This window comes from Phaseolus vulgaris, chromosome 3, assembly GCF_000499845.2.
Source record: "Phaseolus vulgaris cultivar G19833 chromosome 3, P. vulgaris v2.0, whole genome shotgun sequence".
Taxonomy (NCBI): Eukaryota; Viridiplantae; Streptophyta; class Magnoliopsida; order Fabales; family Fabaceae; genus Phaseolus; species Phaseolus vulgaris.
Genome location: NC_023757.2, coordinates 10,562,770 through 10,574,797, shown reverse-complemented (window position 1 = coordinate 10,574,797; position 12,028 = coordinate 10,562,770). Strand labels below are relative to the sequence as shown.

At 33.5% G+C, this 12,028-nt stretch overlaps 1 protein-coding gene across 1 annotated transcript; it reads right to left on the bottom strand.

Moving 5' to 3' along the window:
* Positions 1-4,476: 4,476 nt before the first annotated feature.
* Positions 4,477-11,470, bottom strand: LOC137806620 (uncharacterized). Its single transcript, XM_068606832.1, has 10 exons — positions 10,792-11,470; positions 10,165-10,242; positions 9,499-10,055; positions 8,031-8,666; positions 7,732-7,886; positions 6,390-6,601; positions 6,154-6,287; positions 5,698-6,029; positions 5,509-5,612; positions 4,477-4,985 (listed from the first exon to the last, which is right to left on the bottom strand). Exons 1-10 carry the CDS (start codon positions 11,087-11,089, stop codon positions 4,915-4,917), a joined length of 2,577 nt encoding a protein of 858 aa, XP_068462933.1. The 5' UTR covers positions 11,090-11,470; the 3' UTR covers positions 4,477-4,914.
* Positions 11,471-12,028: the final 558 nt, after the last annotated feature.

Below are 12,028 nucleotides of genomic sequence, written 5' to 3'. Positions count from 1 at the left end.
CTTCAATTCCATCATTCATCCAATCAAGCTTCCACATTCATCTCCATTCTTCCCTTGAATATTCTCATTGAAAAAGAAGGAGTCTATCATTTGGTATCAAGAGTTATGGTTCAACAAGAGCTAAGTAGTTTCTTCTTCTAATTTCTTTTCTTATTTCCTTGTTGTTTCTACATTATTTTGCTTGTCTTGAAGTGTTTGTACCAATTTATTTGTGTTGTTTTCTTTAAATTTTTGTTTAAGCATCTTGTTCATGTTGAACCTTCCGTTTGTGTGCTTTTAGGAGTTCTAATGTGTGAAATTGTGTGTGCTTTTCATTTTGTTTGAGTTTTATTTCATTTTTTTTAGTGGAATTATCTTATTCATGAGTCATTTTGATTTTATGATTCGTATAAGTTTGTCTTAAGCCCTGTATCTCCTAATTGTCATCACATCTTCTAGTTTTACTTTTTCATTTTCAATTTGATTTGCAAGCTCTTTCAGAATATTATATGTGGCTTTGTGTGCTTTTTCCTTTTCATTTTTTAGTCCTTACTTGTTACTAGATGATTAGCAAGCTCTTTAGAATTAGATTTTCATTGTATTCTTTTTTTAAGTTCATATAATACTTTGATTCTCTTAGGTCATCATTTGGTTATTCTTACTTGTTTCCATTTCAAGTTTCATTTCAAGTTCAAGTGAATTACTTGTGAACTAGTGGTTGTGTATATCAAATTGTGATCTGTTTGAATTCATATTGAAAAATGGTATATACTTCTCTTTAAAAATATCAAAAGAAATTGAACAGAAGAAAGATTTAAAAGAAGGTCTAACAACTTTTGGTTCCTCATGTGAGGAAACCTTCTCTTTAATCACCTTAGACTGAAAAACCTTTGTCATCCCAGTCAGAGGAACGACAAGAAAGAGGAAAAAAAATACTTTCTTTGTCACATTTTTCTCTAGAAAAAAGTTAATAGGACTCATGGATGAATCCTTCCTAATATCAACAACTTCCCTACCAATAATGGGTTATTTGCACCAGAAGAATCAAAAAATAAAGAAGAAGAGGCCATTAGAAACGTACCTAGGTAGAGATGGCAAGAAACGATGATGGAATATGAAGGAGCACTCATAGAAGCTTTGGAACTCAAAAAGGATGGAGGGGGAGAAATAACAAGACTACTATCAATTAATTAATAATCAAATATTTGAATATTGTATTACTAATAATATTAATATTAAGAAGTGGACTTTAAACATAACTCAACCTTATAAAACCAACTCTATAAGATGAGGTTTGCACTCACTTATATACTATGCATCCTTATCTCTAGTCGATGTGGGATCTCCAACACACCCCCTCATGCTCACACTCACCAACTCGTGCGTACGATAGCAGGTGGCACGATAGACCCAACAAACTCTTGCTAAGATAGGTTCTAAGTGGCTTTGATACCATATTAAGAAGTGGACTTTAAGTCTAACTCAACCTTATAAAATCAGCTTATAAAACACCCACTTATATATGTTATGAATCCTTATCTCTAGTATATGTGAGATCTCCAACAATTAATGTCAAAATTAATACTAACATTATATAATTTTTATTTTCTTTCATAACTATTACTTTATTAATAGTAATTTTGGAGACACTGTTATTCACACACGAGGAATCTTTACTATGAACATTTTTTTTTAAAGTACAAAACAACAACTTCAGATAATTTCTTTTTCATAGGAGAAATGAGTTCTCCCTGTTGCCTAGAGTGATGTGATAAACACAATTGTACTAATGCTTTCAACAATCTACATCATGTTGCTTAGAGTGATGTGATAAACACAATTGTACTAATGCTTTCAACAATCTACATCATCCCACTCTGCCTATAAATAAATTATTACACTTATCAAAATATTTACATTCATCGTATTGTCTCCTCCTCTCTTAATATTATAACCTATCACAAACAAACTCTTCTCAAAATCTCAATTCTTATTACTTAGACCACTTCAACTAAAGAATAATTTACTTCAGTAACATGTGAAAGGTGCAAATTTATACCAGTTATGAGTGTTCTGATGACAGTACCTGTTTTAAACTTAGAAAAATGGTAATGAAAGACACATGCACCTTGGATGAGTTTCTCAAGAAGGTGACACAAGTCCTAAATTAGAAAGACTAGAAAGAAGTTACCATAATATAATATCGAAGTCCCATTCAAATGTACAATTAAATGGTTATCTATGAATCAATTAACCACAACATGCTTCATGACTTGGGCAACTGTTACTATTATGAGGAATAAAAGAAATAATTAAGAATTATATGATGAGTCCTCTTACTTTCAATTTCGTTTTCGTTTTAATGTATTTATGTTTCAAGGTGTGTCATCTTTCTTTGTTATATATGTTAGAAATATAGGTCGTAAATAAGATAGGGGTGAATTATTTATGAAAGATTTTTGCAAATATTGAAGGTAGATTGAAAGACAATGAAGAATCAATCAATTAGAAATCAATTCAGCCAATTAGAAAACTATTTTTAGTTTGATTGCAGAAAATCAACCTGCTGTTTTTGCGAAACAACCGGTTGTTTATACCAACAGTCTATAAAATCAAACCTAAAACAGTTTTAAAAAGAGTAAGGAGAGAGAGATTAACATAGAATGTTTATACTAGTTCACTCTTTACCAAAAGCTACATCCAGTCTTCAGAAACTACTGAGAATTCACTAAGTAATCAAACCTTGATACAAACAACACACCAAAGTGGTAATCTTGGACCCTTCAAGAACACACACCACCTTTGACATACAACACACAATTTTCATAACAACCTCTGAAACTGCACAACACCAAGTTACACAGAATTACAGTTATCAATAAAGAAAGGAATAGAATACACTTAAGTACAATCAAAGATTAAAGTACAGAGAATACAGGACAATCCTAATCCACACTTGAGAATGATCCAAAGTTCTTTGAAATCTTGAAAAACTGATTTTGATTAAACTCTCTTGCTTAATTAATGACCAGGAGCGTAAAACAACTTACTTAAACTCCAATTAGATAGACAAAGCATATAATTCAAGAACCAAGAGCAGTTTGAATAATTTAAAACAGATTGAAACAGCTTAACAGAATTCTGTTAAGATTTTTAGAAAATCAATCGATTGAAATCACGAATCAACCGGTTGAGTTGGCTTAACATCAAAGTCAAACAAAGTAAAACTTTTCAAATCCTTTTCAAAATCCACTAAGTGTAAAACAACCGGTTGAATCGATATTTCAACACGTTGAATATTCACTTTCTTTAGAAAACATATCTTTTTCAAAAGGATTAAGATTCATTTGACTTTGATCACTACAAGGAGCGGATTAACAAATTTAACTACTTATAGACACACACACAACCAACAACAAGGATCTTCATGCATTGCACTTGAATTTGAAGACATCAAAGCACCTTGTTCAACAATCTATTTCTTGTTATTTTTGTTTTTGTTTCATCCATGTTTTAATTATTAATGAAAAGTTCTTTCACTTTCTCTTCTTACATAATAAATTACCAAATTACTTCTATTAATAATTGTAAAATTATACTTTTAATAATAATTTATGCATTTGTTCTTATAATAAAAATAAATTTACTTTAATAATTTAAATCCATAATAATTATTATTACTAAAAAATTTAATAATCTTTTTAATAATAATAACAATATTTTAATAAAAACTATTTATTGATAACATTTAATATTAACTTATATTGAAATATTATGAATATTTTAAATTATTACATTAAATTTAAAATTCAAAATTTAATTAGTAATACTTATTGTTAATATAAATAATGGTTAATTATTTTTAAAAATCACAAATTAGCTATAATAATATGTATTAGCTAATAATCAAATATTTGAATATTTTATTCGTTATAATATTAACACAAAAAATAATACTAACATTATATAGTTTTATTTTCTTCCATAATACTTTCATGTAATTATATTATAATATTAATTAATTTAATTTAATATTTCAAATTAAAATCTGAAAACGTAAAGTAAAATTCAAAACCCAGTTCAAAATTGGGTTTATATTTTGAGACTGGGTAGGAAAGTTATACATGCTCTTTGCATTTTAAAAAAAAAAAAATTATCATCAGACTTTAGCTTACTTCAAAATTATTCAAATCTCACTTTCTACTTTATAAATCTCGGGTATTAAAAAATTATATATAAAAGATACTGCTAACACTCCTCGTCATTTAATAAATTATAGGCTACAGAATACCTTGAAGTAAACTAGAAGTTAGAAAAAAAATTCATTAGCATTGAAGGAAATTAATTATGTTTCACATCCTCAGAGACAATATTTATTTGTCTATGTCCGCAACAAAGAGAAAGAAGTGCTAGAGGTTATCCTTAAAAAACTTAACAAGAAAAAAAATAGCAGCAGTTAAAAAAAAAAACTCGACTTAGAAGCAGTGAGATGAACCATGAGTAATAATTTGTCAAAAATAAATAAATAAATAAAAAGGTAAAGTCATGAATACAAGGCTTCCAGTGATGACCAGTTGAAAAGCACTGAATTGCAGCTGCCTACTGCCATGAATGTTTTCACTCCGAAGAGTCAGAGATAAGTACATCTTCACAAAAAAATCGATCTATCTATAAAGATTACAATCTTCCCCTTAAAGGGGTATGTAACAATAATCTATTTTAAGCTCGTGGTTTTTACAATACAAAGTGAACCGCTATTTCTGAACAAATTAACACGCCAACTCCATCACAATGCTACAATAACGGAAGGATACCTTTGTGCCGTTGAGTATGTTGGAAGAACAATTCTAAATCCAGGCAAACAAATCCTCCATATTTGCTTCCACTGCACTGGATAACATCCTTAATGAAATATGCAACCAGGCTGAGTCCATCTTAAATAATCCCCTTGGAAATGCTAGATGTTGCATTTATCTTTAGTGACCGCTCAGGGATGTAGGTAACACCTGTTCAGACCATAATGTAAACACGTGAGAACCTGAGCAATATCATAATTTGCATTTTGCATCTCGATTACTACTACTATATGCAGAGCAGGGAAACTTTTTTCTGATGAAGAATGAAACAATGCACAAAATCAACCAAACGTTATAAAAATACTTGTGAGAACATATGCTTTGCATCTATAAATACCTAAAATGATCATCGAAGAAAAACAAGAAATTAATGACTAGTCCCAAGCAGAACAACTAACTTATAAAAAGGACCCAAACGAGCGTCTGGCTCAAAAATATCATACCTAGGGGAAGCCAACAAAAGATCTTATAAAATGCATGACTAAAATTGTCCGGCCACAAGTTATAATTTTTTGTTATTCTCATTGAGTGATTCTCCAAAACAATCATGACACTTAGAAAATTAACAGACTTTTACGCAGTTCATCTTCTCAAAAATCCAATACTTAAGTATTGACCTGATAATTCGTCTTCTGAGTCAAGAATTAAGAAGTAAAAGTCTCGTGATCTGTACCTTTTTCCATGACATCAATTTGCAAAGAGTCAAGTGCAATTATGCCATCGGTCAATGGAAGTAGTTCAAGCTTAATGGTGGCTGTTGACTGAGATGGGATACATCTGACGTGGCCAATACACGGTTTTAAATTAATTAGTGTTAGCTTTAACAAAGTCATATAAATAAAACTGAGAGCCGACATATTACCCAAGCGGAACTCTACTGTGCAGCCAAAGATGTGTACAACTTAGGCCAGAACTAGGGATGACATCATCATTCATTGAAACTGACTGAGGTCTAACATCATCTTGTTTGTCGTTTTCTTTTAAAAGAGAAGTAAAGCTCCCCCCCTGAGTGGCACCGACATGTCTTTCACCATTTATCCTTCCTAAAAACTCTGTGAAACCAATAAAAGGACTATTTGGACTAGTGGGTGAACTCAGAGAAACAACTGAAGGGGGTGAAGTGAATGAGGCTGGAGCGAGAACTGTCAACGTTAGATCTTCAGATGTCAAATTTGAAGCTTGAAGAGTTAAAACCTGATAAAAGAGAAACAATTAAACTAATGAAACTGAAGTAGGATAAATATTCAAAACAAACTAAATACGTGCTCCAAATCCAAGCCCCAACTCAAGAGTGTCAATAGTTAAAACATATATTGACCTGCACAGGAAGTTGAGAATTTCTTTCATATGGTCCAGGAGACTCTCCTGAAATCTCGGATGCAACAGAGATTATAATATCCCTTGATGTACGAGGTCGCCAACTGGTTGCTTGCTTAAAGAATAATCTTGATGCTACATTAAGCATAAAAAACAAGGGGGGAACAACCAATTAACAACTCAGCAAATATTAGATAATAGTAACACACCAACAAAACAAGGAGCCAAAATACTTACCTGTATAATTGCATCGACAAGACACCATAATGGCATACTGATTGTCACTTGACACGATCTTTGTTCTGTCAGGACTCTTGGAGGAAAGACTTGATCTTGATGACGAGTTTGGAGATTGCAACTTTGAAAATTGAGAGCCTTCATCTTGAGCCTTAATATTTTTCCACATAGAAGTTGCAGGTTTAAGGATGAAAGAATGCTCTTCACCTCTCCTATAAGCAGAAACTTCTAGTTAGATGGTGATGAACGGAGTTAACTATATACAGGATATACCAAATTCTGAATTTCTCTAACCATATTTACTATTAAGCATTTTCTTTTATTCTGTAACAGTTAATCAGATTGATTTATACTCAACAAGATACAGACTCATATATGTCAGAAGTGGGTATTAAGCAAGCAACCTTTTATTGAAAGGGAGGAAATGAATTGGCAGGATCCAATCCTTCCCTTGTCCAAAAGTTAAAAAAGCATTCCCCCCCCCCCCCCCCCCCCCCCAAATCTGGAAGGGAAGTGTGTATTCTATGCCTAAACATTAGAAGATTTCGCAATATTATCCTCCTCATAGCTCTTTTACTTTCTATTCTAACATGTTATCCTCATATTATCCTCCTCATCATATCCCCTTAATATAGTTATACATTATAGATTAAACAATACTGTTGTAAATAATAAATATTTTAGAGGAATGTAAATGGATATTGTACTTTCTTTATTTAGCGCTTTAGGGACAATTGAATTTTAGGTTTAAACTCAACTCCACAAAACTGTCTTCTAAGGTTGTTTAACACACCATTTACATACTAAATATTTCAGCCATACCACTAGCTAAAGTGACTAAATCACCATCCTTGAGGTTGCAATTAGGCAAATTCCAAAGAGGCTGCAACTAAAACTGGCTAGGAATGATGTGATTAAGGTAACATTCCCAACACTCTACCTTACGTCTAAGACTTCCAGCCCAAAGCATGGCAAAAATGTAGGTGGCTGAACAATGCATATAGGATATAATTTGATTCCATCTTAAAAATTGTATCTAAGGTATAACTCAATCCTACAAAATTGACTTACAAAATAAGGTTTTCACTTATATATTTTATTTTAATCATATTACTAGCTGATGTGGACTAAACCACCACCATTCGACATTGAAAGTAAGACAATCTCCAAAAAGGCTACAACTACTAAGGTGAGCTAGAGGTGACTGCAATTTAGGCAATTTTCACATGCTCATTGATGGCTTACATGGCACATGACATAAACCTATGCAACTGAAACTGGTTGTATAAAGCATGTTAACAGATAAGTAACAATACAAAAAAATAACAAACTTAAAGAAAACCTGAGGGCTAAATTTGGTAGAGAATGGTCATTTCCAGCTTCAATACATGCAATTGGTAATGATGATGGTGGTCCGCTTTTTGTAGCCTCTTCGAAAACTATTGTAATGGCATCTATAAATATCACAATATCTGAAACATGTGCAGGAGCAACATTCTGGAGAACAGAACTTATGAAATGTCAATAAAAACAGAAGCTGAAAATAGTTAATAGTATAAATGCCCCCAAAAAAGAATGAGGGTAACAAAAATACAGGCAAGTATGCCAAATAATTTGGTTCAGTGACATTATAGTTCAAACCTTTATCCGAACACACAGAAGATCCTCTGAATTGCAGTCAGCTGCGAAGGAATGAATCTCTAGTGGTTGTATTATTTCAAATTTCCTTCTCCACCTTCTTCCAGGTGTGTAGATACCTTCTAATCCACAGCAAACTGAAAACCTTTCTCGCTCTAATGAGACACCTCTAAAAGATAAAAGTTCTTCAACTCCACCTTTTTTCCTTAAAAATTTCTGAGATGAGCATTGATCCCAATCTTCAATGTCAAAGTTTGGCTTAGAACTAGCTGCTTTTACAGGAGCAGTTGGTGGATTTGTATTTTGGGGTAATGATGACATGGAGTAACTTCTAAAATGGCCACTAAAAGAAAATAATTGAGAGCTAGATGATGGTGAAACATTTGACCTCTGAGAGGTGCTACCCATTCCTGAATTTGAAGAAAACTGAGGAGGAGATACTGGGCGAGAAGCAGGGGGGAGAGAGTTATCTAATGGAAGTATCCACTTTAATAGAGCTCCACATGGATCCTGATGTGTTTGAACGGAATTGTCCTGGTTCTCAGAAGACAATATTTTCTCCGGAAACTTTTCATATTGGAGAATTTCTATACAAGGGTCTTTAAGAAAGTCAACACCAACATTCACCTGTAAAAGAACCTGGATCCTTCCAAACAGGAAAAAGAATCAGATCAGTAATCTGGGCATATGAGAATGGTCAGGCATAATTAAGGAGGATATCACAGGACAAAATTTTCATAAAGATTTGTGGTACTATAGAGGCAAGGAAAATGCCACTAAAATATATTTGAAATTAAACGAATGCTTAAGTAATATGAAGATACGAGACCAAGGTTCTAGCCAGTGAAAGTGTGAAACAATACCTCTACATTACAAAAGATATTTTCAAGAAATCTAAATAATGATGATATTTACACAGGTCAATATACTACACAACAATCCAAAGAAACACCAGCAAATATTTGGCTCCAAATGCCCCATAGAAATGAAAAAATCTTAAACATTGATAATGCAGTTACGAGAAGAATCATTGCAGAGGATGCAAAAACTCAGCACAATACTATCAACATGCAATAAACTCAGCACAATACTATCAACATGCAGTAAAATTTTATACACTTGTACTAAATGATTTTCAATGAGTTTTACAAATGATAAGCACTCAAGCACTTGGGAAACCCTCCCTTAAAAGCAAGTCTTTTTTTTTTAGGGTGGGGGTGGGGGGTTTTACTAAATGATTTTCCATGAGTTTACAAACAGCATGAACAAATGAATTAGATGACAGATAGATTGTCTTTGTTGCATGCCAGGGAAATGAAAATTGAAGCAATCAAAAGACTGTAGACTCAACCCCAAATTTAACTGAAATGTAGCACTCATCTGAATGTCAAACTTTATGATCCATACAAAAACTTTAGATAAAAAAAATGAATAATCATATGCATAATCACTGAAATTTTATGACACGTACCACTATATCTCCATTCGGTAGGGCACAACACTTGACTGAATTTCTTGCCACTCCACTGGAAATAGTTGCATCAAAATTTGCTCTATCAATAACTGCACTAATAGAAGATGTATTTTTTGCAGTCTCTTTAATATCAAATGATGAGATCCTTTGCCCATTTTGTTCAAAGGAGTTGGACTTTTCGGAAGAACCTCGTTTAGACCAAAGCGGCTCATCAGCATCAGCAATCCTGGCAAAGAAATGAGAATTCTCAAATTTTTGTAGCAACAATGCAGTTTGTCTTTTGTGAACCTCCATCCTTAAAAGGGATTCACCAGCATAAGCATCCGCTGGGTGATCAGTCTTCACTTTTTCCAGGTCTTTCTTCTCTTCTTTACTAGTGTTCAGTTGCTCTTCTCTAGACACTGAATCATTTCTGTTTTCAACATTTCCATTTACTTTGTCATGACTATGACACATACCACTTTTACTCATCACAGCAGCAACTTTAAATGGAGTAATAATCTCCATATCCTGCTTACAAGCAGAAAGACACGCTAGGATCTGAACCTGTTCACCTGAATTCAAAACATCAATTAGATCCTATGAACTTCCCATGTGAACGGGCAGACCAAAGCAGGCATTTAAACACTCTGATTCATGTACCAAAGAAGGAAAGAATCTTACCAGGAAAGAGAAAGGAACGATCTAGGGAGCGAAAGAACTGCATGTCTGACGCATGATTCCAGTCTTCAGGAATTTCCTCTATAAAAGCAAAATTCAAAATCAGATGAATCACATCTCATCACATAAGCAGAACAATCTTACCCATAACATCGTCAATTATCATAGACAAAAAATAAAGTGTCCTCCTATCACTTTAAACCGAGAGCTAACAAAAACCATGTTGGTTATAATTTCTCATGTCCAAATCTTAGTTCCCACTTAGTTAACAACAAAGTGATGGACAATGCAGAAGGAAGTATGTTTAAATAAACATTCATAATTTAGCCTAGCTAATGAATAAATGATAAATAATATTTGGATTAAGCTAAACGAGGGAGTTTCTATAAAAGTCGAAATACAGAGTTGATTTTATCATATGGGAAAATTCAATACATTTTACTTCTAATTTTCTTCTCATTGATCAGTTAGGTTCTATGCTATATTCTCATTGATCTCACTCTTTTCAGTAGAACTCAAACACACTCCTTGATCTCACTGTAATTTCCTGTTTCATGAAAATAATGAACCAAACGCTGCCTTAAGTAAGGAGAAGAAAAGAGGAGTGTGTATGAGCATCGAAAGACATACTGTAAGGAATAGTGATCCATCCTTCGTCTTCAGAAACATCCAAGTGCATAGCCAAAACGGAGGCGTCGTTTTTGGAAGTGAAAGGGACGGCGCCGTTTTCGCCATCGACCTCTCCGTCGAAGTGGCCGACTTGGATATAGGGGTCCTCGGCTGTGAGACTCTCCAAAGACGAGGCGCCGTCTGAGCGGGGCTCCGGAGTCGTCGGAGTCGGAGACTTCGTCGGAGTCGTGGCCGTCGTGGACGAAGGCTTTTCCCTATCGGAGTACACGTGCGTGGTGGAACGCATCAGGAAATTCATCGTGTGAGTTTCTCGGAAATCGGAATCCGAGGGTTTATGGGTGATTGGCGAATTTGAGAAAGTGAATGAAGGTGGTTGGTTGGTTCAGTGAATCAGTGATGGTAGTAAGAATGGAGTAAGGGAATGAGTGAGTGAAGAAGGAATTGAAGGATCGAAGAAAAGGAGAATTGATACCTCTGATGAAGGATCCAACAGAGAGAGAGAGAATTAGAGCTCTGTGAGTAGTGCCAACTTCAAGATCTGTTTCTGTTTCTGTTTCTGCTACACTCCTCTTCCACCCTGCCGCAACACAATTTCTTTCTTAATAAACCACCCCCTCAAACGCACCGTTTAGACTCTTCCATCGCCTACCTTCCTAACTCACCTCGGTTTTGGGTAATTACGTAAGATTGGAGTTTAATTACATTTTAAGGAAAATAACTGTGCTTTTTGGAGTTTCGTTTTACTGTGTTCTTGGTGTGGTTTTAGTGAGATAATTTTCTGTTCAAAACTTTATTAATTATTTTATTTCCCTATTAAAGACTTGAACTGAAGATATTATTTTAGAAATTTGAATCCAGTTTCAGTCATATCAATATGGAAATTTTTTAATGTCTTTTAATAATTTTAGTTGGAGAAAATTATTGAGAAAAAAAAATACTTTTTACTAATTCATCACTAGTTAGTTACGGAATGACGAACGAGTACATCCCCTAAAAATTTGGAATCAGCATGTTACACTATATATGTAACATCCTACTAAAACCTGTTGTTTTAAGATTATTGAAAACACAAACTATATATAGTTTACTAAGTTGCATATCGAATATATACTTTAAATATATACAAACAAAACAAAAATAAAAAACTCTTAAAATTATGAGGAATGATAGAATTGCGTGTTGACAAGATGATAACAAGATTGCGATCACAGACAAAAACAAAATAAGATGGTGAGCG

What these genes read in the sequence shown, in the direction of transcription:
- LOC137806620 (XM_068606832.1), bottom strand. Translation starts at nt 11,089, where the DNA reads ATGAATTTCCTGATGCGTTCCACCACGCACGTGTACTCCGATAGGGAA. An exon ending in TTCTGTGTGTTCGGATAAAG is followed by an intron (nt 7,887 to 8,030) that starts GTTTGAACTATA and finishes TCTGTTCTCCAG; the next exon opens with AATGTTGCTCCTGCACATGT. An exon ending in ATTCTCAACTTCCTGTGCAG is followed by an intron (nt 6,030 to 6,153) that starts GTCAATATATGT and finishes CTCTTTTATCAG; the next exon opens with GTTTTAACTCTTCAAGCTTC.